This window comes from Zingiber officinale, chromosome 4B (assembly GCF_018446385.1).
Source record: "Zingiber officinale cultivar Zhangliang chromosome 4B, Zo_v1.1, whole genome shotgun sequence".
NCBI classification, from domain to species: Eukaryota; Viridiplantae; Streptophyta; class Magnoliopsida; order Zingiberales; family Zingiberaceae; genus Zingiber; species Zingiber officinale.
Window position 1 is genome coordinate 123761036 of NC_055993.1, and position 17550 is coordinate 123778585.

A 17550-nucleotide genomic window follows, 5' to 3' on the forward strand; every position below is an offset into this window, starting at 1 on the left:
GCTTCTGGATCGGTCCCGACAGTCCAGGACATCGAATCAAATTATTCTCCTTCGGAAATTCAGAAACTCCTAATAAATTCAAGAAAATTCCAAAAATTACGAAACTTTGAGGATACATTCCTCATATCATACACTATCATGGAAAAATAGTTTTCTATGAAAATAACTTCCATTTTTCAATCTTGATACAAAGTTCAAAAACTTTGAAATAGTTCAAGTTTAACTCAACTTTGTATCACAATATTCAATGATGAATGCTATCACTAGGAAAGCTTCATCAAGGTTTTTCAAATCAATTTTAAAATGCTTTTAAAATCATTTGAATTTAGGACCATAATCTTAGGGCTAGATGTACATGACTTGTACACAAGCTTTCCCTATGATCCTCCATTTCTTGAATTAGGCTCATCTAGGTACAAGAACTATGCACCTTGATCCTAACTCATGATCCTAATATCTCACACACATCTAAGGTGTATCAAACCACATCCATGTCAATTTTGATGTGAGATATGGGTTTAGGTATCTTAGACTAAGGTCTCATGCATTTTCTAAACACAACTTTGATCTCAATATCAAAATGTGTTTTTCATCCTTAAATCAATTCAATTGATTATTAATGCAAGAGATGATGACATGGCATAAAATGGTATCATAAATGAAAACATGTGCCAATGTCATGATGTCATGGCATAAAGTTTGAAACTTAAATAAACATGACATAAAAACTAGCCTAAGCATTATCATGACATTTCAAATGATCATAAATTAAATATGATGTCATGACATGGCAAATGGCAAACAACCATGGTAAGTTAACACAAATAAAATACCTAGATTACCTATCTAAGTATCCTTAATCACTTAGCTAACTTAAATTCTAATCCTAGATTGCCCAAAGTGCTCCAAGAAAATGTCAAAACCCAAATTGGCATTTCTTGATCTCTTGTTTGATTTATACCATTTAAAATTTTACAAGAGTAGCACTTCTAAATTAAGGCCCGGATTGCCTTGATTACCTAAGAGAATATCAAAATCCCAATTTGATATTTTTCTAGGTTTTTCCAAATTGTGCCAATTGAGATTAAAAATGAGATTTCCAATCTTTAGGCACATTTAACTCTTCAAAGGAGTAAATGATAATTCATTTCATTTTCAAAGGTTCACAAAACCTTGAAAATGCTCCTTGAGTGTCAATTTCCTCAAAGTTGGGTTAACTACCCTTCTTATTGGAGTTGACACTCTCTAACCCATTTATGGGGTAGAGAAGATGCTCCTAGGAACCCAATACCTACTTGAGCTCATTGGGTTCACTAAAAATTCACTAGGGATGACTTCCCTAGCAACCCTCCTAATGACCCTCTTAGGCTTTAAAGCCTTGGTCATTTGGGACTCATCAAGATCAACTCTAGGGGTGACTCCCCTTGTGACCTTGGTGATGGTCTTCCTAGCCCTAGATTTTGTTCCATAATCGAATGGAACATTATGATAAGTGGGCTTGACCACTTGGGACTTAGGTTTGTGACCCAAACCTTTCTTGTCCTTGGGCTTTGAGATTTGACCCTTAGACCCTAGAGTTGACTTCTCTAAATTCTTTAGGGCCTTTTCTAGAGTGTTAAGTCTTGACCTTAAGACTTGATTTTCTTTCTCTAAAACCTCAAGTTTTAATTTATCATTCTTTCTTGAGGTGTTCCTAGGCATATGTCTAGTTGTCTTGGGGTTTCTACCTAGGTTCTCCTTAGCCTTAGATGAGTTAATCCTAGGGTTGGCCTTCCTAGTATTGTTCTTATCTAAGCTAAGATGTTTAGCACCTAAGCACACATGTTGATTTCTATGATTATCATGCTTATCATTCTTGACAATTGCAATAAGACTACTAGCATGTATCTTATTAGAAGTGCAAGAATGAACCTTAGGGGATACCTTAGGGTTTGCCTTCGCTCCCCCTTTACACGTGCTTGGTCTTTTGTCCTTGTGAGATTGCCTCCCCTTGGACATTGACTCCTATAGTGTCCCGTTGCTTGCATTGGAAGCACACCACGTGCTCCTTGCCCTTGCGTTTTGGGACTCCGACTTCCTTGATCTTTGGCGCCGGTGGAGTCTTCTTAGTTTTCTTTGGACATTTACTCTTGTAATGTCCAAATTCCCTACACTCAAAACACATTATATGCAATTTACTTGAACTTAAAGTGTTTGAGTTACCTAGGGTTGAGGATGGATGGATGCTCTCTTCTTCATCCCTCCCGGAGGTAGAAGCTTCTTCTTTGTGCTCCGATCTTGAAGAAGAACTCTCCTCCTCTTCTTCCTTGGATGTTGAGTAGCCCTCAACTCCCAATTCGCTTCCTCCATGATGTGAGCTACTTGGCTCACTAGGCTCCTTTTCATGGAGTTTTGCCAAATTGTTCCATAATTCCTTGGCGTTGTTGTACCTATCTATCTTGCACAAAACATTATTAGGTAAAGCAAATTCAATAATTTTTGTTACCTCGTCATTGATTTCGGATTGTCGGATTTGCTCTTTCGTCCACTCCTTCTTCTTGATAGGTTTTCCTTCCTCATCCATCGGAGGGGAAAACCCTTCTTGTACACAAAACCAATTTAACATATTAGTCCTAAGAAAATACATCATCCTTACCTTCCAATATGTGAAGTTGTCGTGAGACTCGTAGAAGGGTTGAATCGTGACATCTTCTCCATAGAGATCCATCTCTAGCCCGTGCTCCCCCGGGTGTTGATCCGTCAAAGAGCGGCCTTGCTCTGATACCACTTGTTAGGATCCTTCGTACGGCTAGAGAGGGGGGGTGTGAATAGCCGACCCCAAATCGATCGCGTTTCTTCCTACAATTCGTTAGCGCAGCGGAAAAACAAACAAGGAAACGAAAACAAGAAGATCAAACCTCAACGCGTCGATGTAACGAGGTTCGGAGATGATACTCCTACTCCTCGGCGTGTCCGTAAGGTGGACGAAACCTCTCAATCCGTCGGTGGATGAGTCCCCGGAGAACCGGCTAATACAAACTCCTTATGGGTGGAGAAACCTCGCCACAACACACTCTTGCAACAGCAAGTAAGGAGAGTACAGAAATACAAAGAAAGACAGCAAGAAATACAACAGTAAGAAAACTCTTGCTTGCCTTCTCTTCGACTGGAAGAAGCAGCAGCTCCAAGCGCCTACTACAGCAGGTGATCCAGTCGTGGAATGAAGCTCACGCGAAGCTTCGGAGGAGCTCAACAAAGCTCAAGTACAGCAGCACTTAGAACAGGAAAAAGGAAGAAGAAGAGAAGAGAGGCTCGCAGCAGCAGCCCTCCTTTTATAACCTGCGAAGAAAGCGAAGAAAACACAGAAGAAATCTAGCCGTTGCGTCGCAACGGCTAGTGCCTGGATCGATCAGACCGATCCATTCCCTAACTTCGCTTCTGTTCCGTCTCTGATCGGTCCATGGACCGATCAGGGAAGCTCCTGATCGGTCCATGGACCGATCAGGGAAGCTCCTGATCGGTCCACAGACCGATCAGGGAACCTCCTGATCGGTCCGTAGACCGATCAGGCTTCTCTTCTCCCGAACTTCTTTGCGCCTCTGATCGTTGTCTGATCGGTCTGGCAGACCGATCAGGAACTAATCTGATCGGTCACCAGACCGATCAGTAACCGAACAGAGAGCTTCTGTTCGGTATCTGATCGGTCACCAGACCGATCAGAGCAAACAGAGTATCACTGGATCGGTCTGGTGACCGATCCAGAGCTTGGTTTTTGCCCAAACCAAGTCCCAAGACTTCCAAACCAATATCCGGTCAACCTTGACCTATTGGTACTTCATCCCTAGCATCTGGTCACTCCCTTGACCTGCTAGAACTCCCTGCCAAGTGTCCGGTCAATCCCTTTGACCTACTTGGACTTTCCAACACCAGAAGTCCGATCATCCCTGATCCATCTGGATTTTCCCTTGCCTGGCTTCACTCACCAGGACTTTCACCTGGCTTCACTCACCAGGATTTCCACCGCCTAACATCGACTTTCACCTGGCTTCACTCACCAGGACTTTCCCACTGCCTGGCTTCACTCACCAGGACTTTCCACACTGCCTAACATCCCAGTTAGGACTTTCTCATTCACCTAGCTTCACTCACTAGGATTTTCACCTGGCTTCACTCACCAGGATTTTCCCGAATGCCTGGCTTCACTCACCAGGACTTTCACCTTCACCTAGCTTCACTCACTAGGATTTTTCCCCGTGCCAAACTCCCTGTTTGGACTTTTCCGTGCCAAGTCTCCATACTTGGACTTTTCACGTGCCAAGCTCCCTGCTTGGACTTTTCCGTGCCAAGTCTCCATACTTGGACTTTTCCAGTGCCAAGCTCCCTGCTTGGACTTCTCCGTGCCAAGTCTTTATACTTGGACTTTTCCCGAATCAGGTCAACCAGGTCAACCTTGACCTACGGTTGCACCAATAATCTCCCAAACATCTATTCTTGTCCCACATCAAGAATAGAACTCTCTCACGAGTGTCAAACATCAACATGCAACACAACTAGGTCAACCTTGACCTAAGGTTGCACCGACAATCTTCCCAAGTCAAACATCAAAATACAACTCGAGTCACGTCAACTCGAGTCGGGTCAACCAGGTCAACCTTGACCTAAGGTTGCACCAACATTGTGGATCCTCGGATTAGTCATCTTAAGGAGGTGGAGACCAAGTAAATTAAAGGTGTTATCATTGTGGAGTCTTCGCTTCTATTATCCTTTGCAAATGAAACTGTCTTTAGGGAAGTTGTGTCATTTTCGATCGATGTTGTAACGATAAGGGTGATTCTATAGGCACTCAACCCTTGTGTGAAGGGGAGGCTACTATCACAGCCAAGATCTCGACGCCAACTATGTCCGAGTTAGTGGAGTTTGAGCCCTGAAATGGATAAAATAATATGGTATGCACTCGACCCTTGTACGAAGGAGAGGTTGCTACCGTAGCCAGGATCTTAACCACGACTATGTCCAAGTCAGGAGAGTTTGGATCCTGAAAAGGACATATTAATATAGTATGCGCTCGACCCTTAAGCGAAGGGGAGGTTGCTATCGCAACCGGAATCTCGACCCCGACTATGTCCGAGTCGGGAGAGTTTAGACCCTGAAAAGGACATGATGATATGGTACATAGTCGACCTTTGTGCAAAGGGGAGGTTGCTATCGTAGCCAGGATCTAGACCCCAACTATGTCTGAGTCGAGAGAGTTTAGGCCTTAAAAATGATATGATGATACGGTACACACTCACCCTTGTGTGAAGGGGAGATCGCTACCATAGTCGGGATATCGTTTTTGACTATATCTTAGTTGGGGGAGTTTGAGCCCTAAAGAGGACAAGGCGTGAGAATTTGAGTCTGACAGAAATGCCAATTTATTGATAGAAAAAGGAAATATAAAAACATGGTGTGGAAAAGATAAATATGATACTGAAGTTGCTTAAAATGAATTGGGCTTTAGGTGATTGATGCTCTTAGGGTGATTGAGTTGCTTGTGTCTTTTTAAAATGTTTATTTTTTCTTTTTAAAAACAAAGTACGTGGTGGAAGCAAAACAACTAAGTAAAATAGAATAAAGAAAATAGACACACAAAATACGATCAATTTACTTGTTTTATATCCTTCGACGACTTCTACTCCAAGACCCTGGCCCTTTGGACCTTTCGGATGGGTAATTCACTATCAAATTGCTTATCTACAAAAGATAAGTTGGTAACAAGACTACCAACTTTATAATATAATATGCATAAAGAAAATGAGAGTAATATAAAGTAATAACTGCACGTTACCCAAGTACTCTAGGCTCGTTTGAGCATGTAGCGACGTTGTGTCATTCTTACATAGTTGAGGCTTGAATGCAGAAGTAGTGCGAGGTAGTAGCAATAGAATAGTCGTAAGAGCTTGTGTATCAGTTATGTATGAAGAGCTGGCCAAAGACCTTTTTTATACACAATTGGAGGCACCTCTAATGGTTCAAGGCATCTCTAATAGCGTTTATCCGATCCGAAGTTTTCGACTATTATCTGCTTCGAGGCACCTTCCATAAGCTCTGAGGCATCTTCAATGTGCTCTAAGGCACCTCCAGTCCACTTTGAGGTGCCTCCATGCTATGAGACTCTAGCTGTGTGAGGGTGCCTCCGCCCTATCCAAGGTGCCTTCATTTAGATTTGAGGCGCCATCAGTCAACTTTGAGGCGCCTCGAGTACCATTCATCTAAAGCTAACTTTTGCATTTTAGCTCTTGTATGCTAGTTCAAATAACAAAGATACCCTGTAAAACTGAGTTAGCATATAATAAAATAAATTTATGAATTAGATCTTGTCTTACCAAGACTAGGCAGGATCTAATCATAGTCTTAATTTAGACTTTCAAAATGGATCTAAGTTGGATAAGTGCCTATAGCCTCACTAGGGCTTATCCTCACTTGATCACTCTCCTTAGTTGTTTACCTAACTTTACTTGCCAAACATTTGATCCTTTACACCTGCTTGGACTTTCTCTGGTCCTACTTAGTATCTGATCAACTTGATCAACTAAGACTTTCCTGCAACACAAAGTTAGCACAATAGATATGAAATAGTAAAGTAAAGTAGTGTTAGTTGTTGGTGTTGCAAGGTTGCAAACATAGTCCCACATTGAAAACACATGAGAAAGATCATGAGTTTATAAAGAGAAATATATCTCCATTGGCATGAGGCCTTTTGGGGAGAGCCCAAGAGCAAAGTCATGAGGGTCTAGGCCTAAAGTGGACAATATCATATAATTGTGGAAATATCTAAATTCTTTTCGATCTTACAATTGGTATCAGAGCCCGGACTACCAGAATGTTTAACCGCCGACTGTGCACAAGAGCTATGGTCTGATTGAGTCATGTGGGTACAATATTGACCTTGAACAAAGAAAGTGGGGGCTCCTATGTTCGGATCAAGAGGACCAGACACTAGGCAGGAAGTCCTAGTTACGGCTAGGAAATGAAATCCTAATAGGTCGGGTGGACCGAGAGACAGGAAGACCTGGTGGGTCAAGGATCGGACATGGGAAGCCTGTGGTCCTTTGTTTGAGGGGGGGATTGTTGGTGTTGCAAGGTTGCAAACATACTCCCACATTGAAAAAATATGGGAAATATCATGGGTTTATAAAGAGAAAGATATCTCCATTGGCATTAGGCTTTTTGGGGAGAGTCCAAGAGCAAAGTCATAAGGGCCTAGGCCTAAAGTGGACAATATCATGTCATTGTGGAGATATCTAAATTCTTTTCGATCCTACATTAGTAGTTTACAAGATTCGCTAGTTTGGCCGACCATGCGCGGTCGACCAGAAATCAGTCAATCATACATGCTTGGAGTTTACTCCTCCAAAACTTCTCGTTACCTAGGGCTGCCTCACTCTAGGATTTTCTATTGCCATGTTTCACTTACTAAGACTTAGCTTCAATCACTAGAACTTCCATTGTATAACTTCACTCACCAGGACTTCTACCACCTAGCTATACTCACTAGGGTCTAGCTTCACTCACTAGGACTTCCATTATCTAGCTTTACTCATTGGGACTTCCACCGCCTAACTTCACTCACTAGGGCTGACTTCACTTATCGGGGCTTCTCCTTGCCTAACCTCCAATTAGGACTAGTCACTTAGTAGATTTCTTACCTTCCTAACTTTCAATTAGGACTTACTCTTGTCTAACCTCTAGTTAGTAATATTCATTTAGTAGACTTCTCACCTACCTAAGATTTGGTTAGGACTTACCCTTTCTAGTCATCTAGTCTTGACTAAACTTCTCTCTTTCAAACATTAAATCCTATTTAGATTAACCCTTAGTCAACCTGATCTGACATTAGTATATTGTCAAATATTGAAACCCTAAGGGTGCGTTTGGTTCAAGTCATCATGTATAACCTTGGTTATGTGATTACCAGGTAATCACATAACCAAGGTTATAGGGAATAAAACATAACCAAATGTTGTTTGGTTCAACTTAGGTAATGTAACAAAAATTTGTTTGTTTGAAGATTTTAATGAATACCCTACTTTAATATTTTACCGTATTACCCTCAGTTACAAAAATAACTATACATAATATTATTATTATTATTATTATTTATTTTTTAATGTTTTTTTACTTTTCTTTTTCTTGTATATTTTTTTACTTTTTTATGTGTTTTTTTATTTTTTAATGTTTTTATATTTTTATATTTATATTTATATTTATTATTTTTTTACATTTTTTAAATTTTAATTTTTATTTATTTATTTTATTTTTAAAATTTTTATAAATTTTTTTTTAAAATTCTTAAATTTTTTTTTAAATTTTTTTAAAAATTTTAAATTTTTATTTTTTTAAAAAAAAAATTATAATTTTTTTTTAAAATTTTTTTTAAATTTTAAATTTTTTTAACATTTTTAAAATTTTTATTTTTAATTTAAAAAAAAAAAAAAATTAAAATTTTTAAAACATTTTTTTATTTTTTTACACTTTTTCTCTTTTTTTCATGTTTTTTCTTATCGGAGGGTATTTTTGGTAAAAAAAATTCGTTAACCCCGGAATCAAGAAAAACCTTAGTTTTTTGAGGTTTTCCGATTCCGGGCTGCATGACCCTTTTGCTGACGTGTCGGGCATGGAACATTACTTGAGAATCATCGAATACCTAAACCAAACAAGGTTTTTGTTGATAACCTTGGATGGATAACCAAGGTTATCAAGAATAACCCCGAACCAAACGCACCCTAAAGGTTAATTGCATCAATAGTATGCCCCGAACTATTTTTACAAGTTCCCTAGAATGGTCCACTCCACTGCGATTCCAGCTTATTAACGTCACCGATCGACTTCACCTTCTTCTAAACTAAGTCTTCAACTTGAAAGTGTGGAAAATAACTCACTTGTTGTAATTGAGACACATCCACTGTCGATAAGCCACGAGTCGAGCAGCTACCCTTTCTCAAGTTTCTATGATCAAGTTGAGATATAAGAGTTGTCATTCATTGTTTTCCTGTCCATAGGTACTTCTTTGAATGAGTTCCTTTCTGATTTTACTTAAGAGCAAACAGATCATGTGGAAGTTTTTGTTACCTTCGACTGGGGGAGAAATGATGCATGAATACGATCCTAAATTCCTTAAAAGTCTGAATGGAGGAGGTGGGAAGATGACTGAACCACCTTTATACCGAACCCGAGAGAGTAGTCAAGAAAACTTGATATTTTATATCATCCATATACTGATGTAACAGGAAGATATTTTCAAATTTGTAGATATAATCTTCGGGGTCGGTAGAACCATTATACTCTCAGATATACAACACTTGAAAATGTCTTAGCAATTCATCCTCGAGGATGCTCCATGAGAATGGAAGGCCTCGTGGGGCCTTCATCCTGCTGGATATGAGGGCTTCTCCCTTCAAAGGATCCTGATGGTGGGTTTCTTCCATAGATTCCATGAAAGATTCCCTCATGACTAATGTACCGGTCAAGATAGGGAATGCACCACGACATTTCCATGAGCTAGGGCATCCTCTGATGAGGCGTCGACATCACTTCAACCAACCAAGACAGTGGCTCGGTTGCATGGATTAGTTCCTGACGAAAGGGGTTGTTGGGGTTGCCTTTGTAATACTGCCTGCACCACCGTAGCTATCAATTTGTCGAAATCCTCTGTTGCCATTACAATGATGTTGGGTCTTCCCAGTGTCATCCATCCTAACGTCCTAATTCAGGTCTTAACTCAGTGTTCCATAGACTATGCCAATTTGATCCTGCCGATGAACGAACTTCGGTGAGTTGGCACGAATGCAACTCGATCGTCAATCACCTAGTGACAACGAGGATTGATGGAGATCTTCTAGGGTCTGAGACAAAAGAAGATTAAAGAGAGAGTAAGAATGATGGTCAGGAGTTCCTCGGCGTAGCCACTCCGACGATCAAGTTAGCTTTCAACAACGGTGGTGGAAGAAGCAAAAACGAAGAAGAGTAGTTTTAGGATTTTTTTATGTGTGTGTGCGCGCATACCTCTAACAGCCTAAGGGGGCTACCTTTTATAGGATGATGGTTAATCCTTAGTTCTCCACTCGTCTCGAAATTCATGAGATTGTTATTTTCTTCTTGAAATAATCCAAAATCCCAAGATCCACGCAAGCATCATTCTCCTTTTGAAATTGTCCAAAATCCCTAAATTTGTGCGAGCGTTATTCTCTTCCGGAAATAGTAAATCTTGAATTGAAAAATCAAGGAGATGAGGGCCGTCACGAGGGCGCCACAGAGTCAAGTGCTCCAAGGAGTTAATTAGGATGCCAAGGAGTCGAGGGTGCCATAGAGTCGGGGCGCCAAGGGGTTGGGGTGCCAAGAAGTTGGGGGTGCCAAGGAGTTGAGGTTTCCAGGAAAACGAAATTGACTCGGTTTTCCCTTAGCTTGAACCACCACCTCAGCAGGACCACCAACCTCCCTTATCCCACGTGACACTCTCTGATTACCCCCGGATCAATTCCCAAATCATCAAAAAGGCATTTCACTTTTAACATTTTATTAAAAGAATACCTCACTCTATTGTTCAACCATGTATAATTATCTAATTGTCATACTCAGTTCACTCTTGTTAAAATCTTGAGTTGGTTGGGCACATAGTACTAGTTACGATTTTATATTGGTTGGTTGTAGCAATTACAATTTCATAGCTGTTATAACACATAATATGTTAAAAAATATTCACGTTGAAGTAATTACGATTTTGTAGCTATTACAACATGAATTTAACCTTGTTCATCTACCATTCAAATTGTAGCAGTTATGAAACTATAACTACAACAATGTAAATTCAACCTAATCACCTAACATTGATGTTGTAGCAGCTATTAAACTATAGCTGCTATAACATGTATAGGAGTTACATTTTCACAGTTGTTACAAAGCATCCGACTGAAATCATAATTACTATAATATGTACGACTGGTTTAAAATTTAGGTAAGAGATAATAATGGGAAAAGTACTTAATAATACTAGAGAACAATTGGGTAAATGTACATTGCTAAACAGAGTATCCCTTAGATTAGGGGTGTAATTGAATCCAGTCGAACTGAATAGAAAAAGATTCAAGTTTAGCTCAGTTGATTTTTCGTAAGTTCAAATTCGACTCGAATTCAATTTGAACTTTAATTCTTCAAGTTCAAGTTGGATTCATAATAAAATTAAATAGTTTTCAAACAATTAAAGCTTAATTTAAAAATAACTCATTTAAAAATTAAATGAATTTAGTTTAAACTCAGCACATTAACACATCATTCTCAAATTATTAAACAAGTTTGAATCATAACTCATTAGGTAAATAATAGAGCTCAAATTAATAATATATATATACACACAAATATATTCGTGAGCACGAATCAAATACCATTAAACTCGAGTTAATTTTTTTAATTTAAAAATTCGGTTCAATAATTTAATCGAACCAAGTCGGACAACCTTTTATTTTCCAACTAAACCGTTTGCTAGATTATTAAATGAGAGGTAAGGGATGAGCTCAAACCGGGTCCAGATGGACGAACCCAATTGGATTTGGACCCACCCAGCGCTCCATCTCTCTGTTCTCTTCAATTGCGTGATCATCTCTCTCTCTCTCTCTCTCTCTCCTTGCTTTGGATTGTCTTCAAGCCTTCGCCGTCCTTTTCCACGTCGTCTGCATCCACTCGCTCCGCCGCCGCCGCAGCCGCAGCCGCCGTCCATCCGATTCATGCGAAGCCGACGGCAATAATAAGAAGAAGAAGTAGAAAAGGATGAACCTTTGGGCCGACGACAACGCCTTCATGATGGAGGCTTTCATGTCCCCCTCCGACCTCCACTCCTCCTTCCCATGGGCGCCCACCCCAGGTCCTCCTAACTCAACTACTCCCTCTTCCTCCACCGCCTTCTTATTCAACCAGGACACCCTCCAGAAGCGGCTGCAGACGCTGATCGAGGGCGCACGGGAAGGCTGGACCTACGGCATCTTCTGGCAGTCGTCGATCGACGCAGTCACCGGCGCTTCCTTCCTACGCTGGGGCGATGGCTACTACCGCGGATGCGACGAGGACAAGCGGAAGCAGTCGACCGCCAGCGTCGCCGAGCGGGAGTACCGCAAGCGCGTCCTGCGGGAGCTCAACTCGCTGACCTCCGGCGGAGGGGCCGACGAGGCCGTCGAGGAGGAGGTCACAGACACCGAGTGGTTTTTTCTGGTTTCCATGACCCAGTCCTTCATCGACGGCGCCGATCTCCCCGGCCAAGCCTTCTACTCAAGGGTTCCTTCTTGGGTAGCCGGCGCCGGCCGGCTGACATCGTCTCCGTGGGAACGCGCCCGTCAGGCTCAGATGCTCGGCATCCAGACCATGGTCTGTGTCTCCGTCGGGTCCGGAGTGCTCGAGCTAGGTTCCACCGACTTGATTCCGCAGAGACCAGAGATCATAGGCAAGATCCACGCTCTCTTCAATTTCAACTCCCCCGACGCGGCCTCCGCCGAGACCGCCACGCCTGCATCTTACCTCCCGCCGGAATCCGCAGAGGTGAATCCCGCAGCCGACCAGGGCGAGGCAGATCCGTTACACTGGCTCACAGATCCGTCCATCGCCGAGGTCAAGGACTCGGTTTCCCCTCTTTCTGCAACTCCCGCCATCTCCCTCACAAAATCCCCAATTCAGTTCGATAGCAACCCTAGCTCTTCGATCCAGGTCCAGAAAATCCAGACACAGACCCCGCCGTCTTCGTCCAAAGAGTACACGTACTCCGAATTCGTCTCTAATGGAGCAGTCCGCCCTCACTCCGTCAAGCCGGAGTCCGGCGACATCCTTGATTTCGCCGGTGGCAAGAGGAACCCTTCGCCAGCCCCTACCACCGGCAGCCTCTTCTCCCACCATCAGGCCAACGTCTTGGCGGACGACAAGAAGAACAACAGACCCACTGGAGAGACATCCCGGGCGAGCAACAACGATGAGGGCTTGGTTTCTTTCTCCTCAGCTCCCGCGAGACCATCGTCCAATGGCCAATTGAAGTCGACTTCCGCGGCCACAGCTGCCCCTGACTCGGATCAGTCCGATCTCGAGGCGTCGGTGCGCGAAGTGGAGAGCAGCCTGGTGGTGGAACCAGAGAAGCGGCCGAGGAAACGCGGCCGTAAGCCCGCCAATGGACGGGAGGAGCCTCTGAACCATGTAGAAGCAGAACGGCAGCGCCGCGAGAAGCTTAACCAACGATTCTACGCTCTCCGTGCAGTCGTCCCCAATGTGTCCAAGATGGACAAGGCCTCCCTCCTCGGGGACGCAGTCTCCTACATCAATGAACTCCGGTCAAAGCTCCAAGCTTTGGAAATTGACAAGGAGGAACATCAAGGACAGATCGAAGCCCTCAAAAAAGCAGGGAAAGATGAGCTTAAGATGATGAATGCCGGTGGCGGCGGCCGGTGTCACGCTGTCGAGATCGAAGTGAAGATACTCGGAATGGAAGCCATGATCAGATTACAGTGTCATAAAAGGAACCATCCAGCTGCAAAGCTTATGGCTACACTAAAAGACCTTGATCTCGAAGTATATTATGCAAGTGTCTCGGTCGTGAAGGACCTCATGATCCAACAAGTAACAGTGAAGATGTCGAGCCAGGTTTACACACAGGAGCAGCTCAACTCTGCTCTCTACTCCAGATTAGCTGCCGAGGCATTGATTACTCGATAATTTTCTACTGCAGGCCTACTAATGTGTAACACTTTTGGTGCGGGAGGAGTTCTTAGATCATGCTCAACTGTCTCATGTTCGACGTTGTGTATTACCACAAGTGGAACACAGTTTGTATCAGAATTGCAGTAACTTGCTCGATAGACAAGCATGGCCGGTACAGTAGAATGTGTATATGTATGCTGCATCTATTAGTTAATATTAGCTTTATTATTATCAGATAAGAGACTGCTTTTCAGAAGATCTTTGAAGCGGAATAAGGTGTCAGAGTGTGACTCCGTGAATAATGATGTAGTTTATGCATTTTTGTTGTTGTGAGATTGATCTTCTTCAACCAATTAATGTTTTTCTTAGGCGTCGATTTGACTGTATCATCATTTCAAGTATCTTGCTCTGCTTTCTTCAGTGATAACTGTGTTAATAAGCCGAACTATTCATTCAGCTCCCTCTGTTTAGGTTTGCTTTTTAAAAATACAATATATAATGATATTTTTCTTTAAAATTTAACATTTCAATGTACTGTTTTTTTTAATATCGTACCATACTGATCGACGGAAAATGTAAAATGAGAAATAAATATCATTTGAGAACTCTAATAGCTAAGTGCCTTAAAATGCTAATTTGATGAATTGGGCATCAATTACGAGTCAGAACATCAACTATAGTGAGGCCAAAGTTGGCTCAAATCTTCTGATCAAACTGACACATCAATTATGAGGGGTAGATGATCCCTTTATGAGTCATTAATGATCAAATACGCACAGGTAGTGGTAAAACCTCACGTGAAAAGTGCAGAAGATATTCCAATGACTCATCGTCCATTATCCAAACAATACGGCAAATTGTTGGCATGAAACTTGAAGTCACAAACATAGAGAGAGAGTCCAATCAAATAATGCAAAGAACCAGCACCTAGCAGAGTGCAGGGCAGTTCATCTTCTCCTCCTTTTTCCTTTTGGTGCTCCTTTTGATTCCTTGGACACGGCAAACGCACCGAAAGTCAGAACTATAATGAGGTACCATGACTCCAGTACCCTCCACTGCTTACTATAGTGAGGTTGGGCACAAGTTGTTGCCAAGTTCTCACCATTAATTCACTGTTTTTTTGCCATCATTTGAAAATTCTGGTGAGCTTCATTGACAAAGCAACCATGGCATGTACTAACGCACATTGTTGCTTGCCTCTCTAAAGATCTTGAGCTCTTAGCTAGCATCTAATGTCCAGGAATAATAGATTCTTATTCTATCATGCATGTTCTTTTTCTCAACGTGTTCAAATGGTCCTAAAGTGAGAGTAGTCGTCAGGACGAAACATATATATATACTGTTTTCTCACAGAAAACAACCAAGAAAGGAAGATTGAATTTGAGTGCAAAAATCTATCTCCAATCTCAGCACCTCTGAACGAAACAATATAATCATGATCTAATTCCCAATAAGATGACTGAAATTCTAAAGACTAATTGTTTCACAGATTAATATCGTAGGGGGAAGAAAGCCCAATATAGAGTCTTTGCCTTTAACAACCCTTGGGCAATGTTAATTTTTTTTTTTTTTTTTTTTTTTTGGGGGGGGGTAACCTAGATATTTAATTTTTATAATCCAACTAATTTTGAGTTAATTGGTCTAAACCGATGAATAAATTGGATAATGTAGATGGATGGACAAACGTCACAAGTTTTTTTTATTGAATTTTAGTGTGCCACTCGAGTACCATGCATTGCTCCAGAGAACCCTTCCCAGTTCCCCTAGATTTCTTGCTCTGACAACCATTCTGCAAAGCAAATAAGTCATTTAGCTCAATGTTGAATTTAAGTCTCCGACCAAACATGTTAATTAGTAATGCACGGATTTTATTATAGAATTAATCGATGTAAGCTAAATATCTAGCATCAACTAAGAAAAATTAGATCAACATATTAGCTTATAAGGATGGATTGAAAATTCCCATCATGAAGGGCCCATACAAATTTAGTTGCTCTACCATGATTATTCTAACCAGTTATCAAGAAGGTTAGTTACTAGAATTCAAATCACTTTTGATCATGACAGAAACATAAAAACGATGTAAGGTAACTGCGAGTGCGTCTGCTTGCCGTCCTTTTACCAGGGTTGTAGTTGCTTTTATGATGTTCGTCGCTAGTTCCTCGCTAGTAAGATGCCTCATGGCTCCAACAATACATTCTACATTCTCTGGTGGAAAAATGGTTTTACAATTTAAAGTTTTTGTCCTTGATTATGATATGATGGAAAACTATGGGATGGACTCCCTGTATAATGAGAGTTTGAATCTCACTCTGTGCATGTTACATTTAAAAAATTTAAATTATTTAAATTATTTGTGATGTTGGGTGATACGGTAAATGATATAGGCCCTCGAAGTCGGGTCAAAGTCCAAAAGGCTGATTGATATAGTGGTCAAAGTCAATGAGGGGTCAACATTCGGGACTAGCACGATCGATCATCTCGACTGAGTGGTTGTCCGATCGGATCCTTGATCTAGTCAGATCTCGAGTCCTTTAGTATTAATGAAATATTGAGTCAAGTGAGTATCATTAAGAGCAGAATCCTCCTCGCTCCTCGAGATAACACGGTCAATTATTTCAGTCGGGTGGTCTAGCCGATTAAACTTATGTTTCGATCAGACAAGCGGACACTTGGTTCGACCGAACTCTTCGGCACAAGTAGAGAGGTTGAGCGAAAACCGAGTCCCCGATAGCATTCTTTAAATCTGACTTGGCCACTCTTGCAAGTGACTTCTGAGCAGACTATAAAAGAAACTTTGTTGGGTTGCCAGCTCAGCATATTAAGAGTCCCTCAATTCAACGATTCAACATTCCTCCTTGTCGTTTTGTGTGATAGCTATCAAAAAAATCAAAGGAATATCATACTTATGTAAGTTGTATGCTAGAAGTTTCTATCATGTTAAATGCAGAGATTGCAAGTCCTTTTCAAAAAGGTATCAGAGTATTATTATGGTCTATCCTTTTTTGGCAATATATCAAGATTCGTGTAGAAGAGAGAATTAACACTATACAAGGAGGTCTCTACCTACATGCGCAAGTACGTTTACGCTACAAAAATACTACGCATCTACTTTTTATTATTGTTCACTACCTACTATTCAATCGATCACTGACATGAGCGTTGGAGTGCCTGCACCGGGCCCCCCTCCCTGGCTCGGTTGCTTGACACGTATGACTGTTTGGAGTTGTTTTTGTAGAATTGAAAAGATGCTAGAAGGGGGGGAGGGGCCAAGGATTAATAACGTTTGCCGCTTTTTTATAATAATGAGTTAAAACAACCCAGTGGAAAATAAAGAAACAAGAATACAAAACAATCGCTAACACAAGTCTTTTTTACATGGTTCGGAACCTTCAACGACTCTTACTCCAAAGTCAGCAATCGTGAAATGCTTTCGTTAGGTAATCACTATCAATTCGAAAATGTTTACAAAATTTAAGTATAAGAACTGTTAAATAAAATACCAACATCAAAAGAAGTAATTACTTGAGCGCTGGTTGTTGGAGTAACCTTTCGATGTCATCGGAGTCTTCTTGAAGCGGGGTGCGAGTATGAATGTCAGAGCGAGCGATGTCTTGAAGCTTTTGGTCCAAGTCCTTTTTATAGGTCATTTTCGGGCGCCTAGATCACCCCCGAGTGCCTCTAACGAGGCCTAGGACTTCGCTGAGTTATCCTCCTCTAGGCGCACGGACCACCCCCGAGCACATGAAATGCTGACACAACTATACCTCGACAAAACTCTATCTCTTAAAATTTATCCATCTATGGGCACCTAGACTTGTCTGGGCATCTGGACTGTGAGTCTGTGACTTATGCTGGCCAATC

General features: G+C 41.5%; 1 protein-coding gene across 1 annotated transcript; it reads left to right on the forward strand.

Annotated features, from left to right (window-relative positions):
- The first annotated feature begins 11592 nt into the window (after nt 1-11592).
- Nucleotides 11593-14060, forward strand: LOC121976405 (transcription factor MYC2-like). Its single transcript, XM_042528552.1, has one exon. It carries the CDS (start codon nt 11782-11784, stop codon nt 13699-13701), a length of 1920 nt encoding a protein of 639 aa, XP_042384486.1. The 5' UTR covers nt 11593-11781; the 3' UTR covers nt 13702-14060.
- Nucleotides 14061-17550: the final 3490 nt, after the last annotated feature.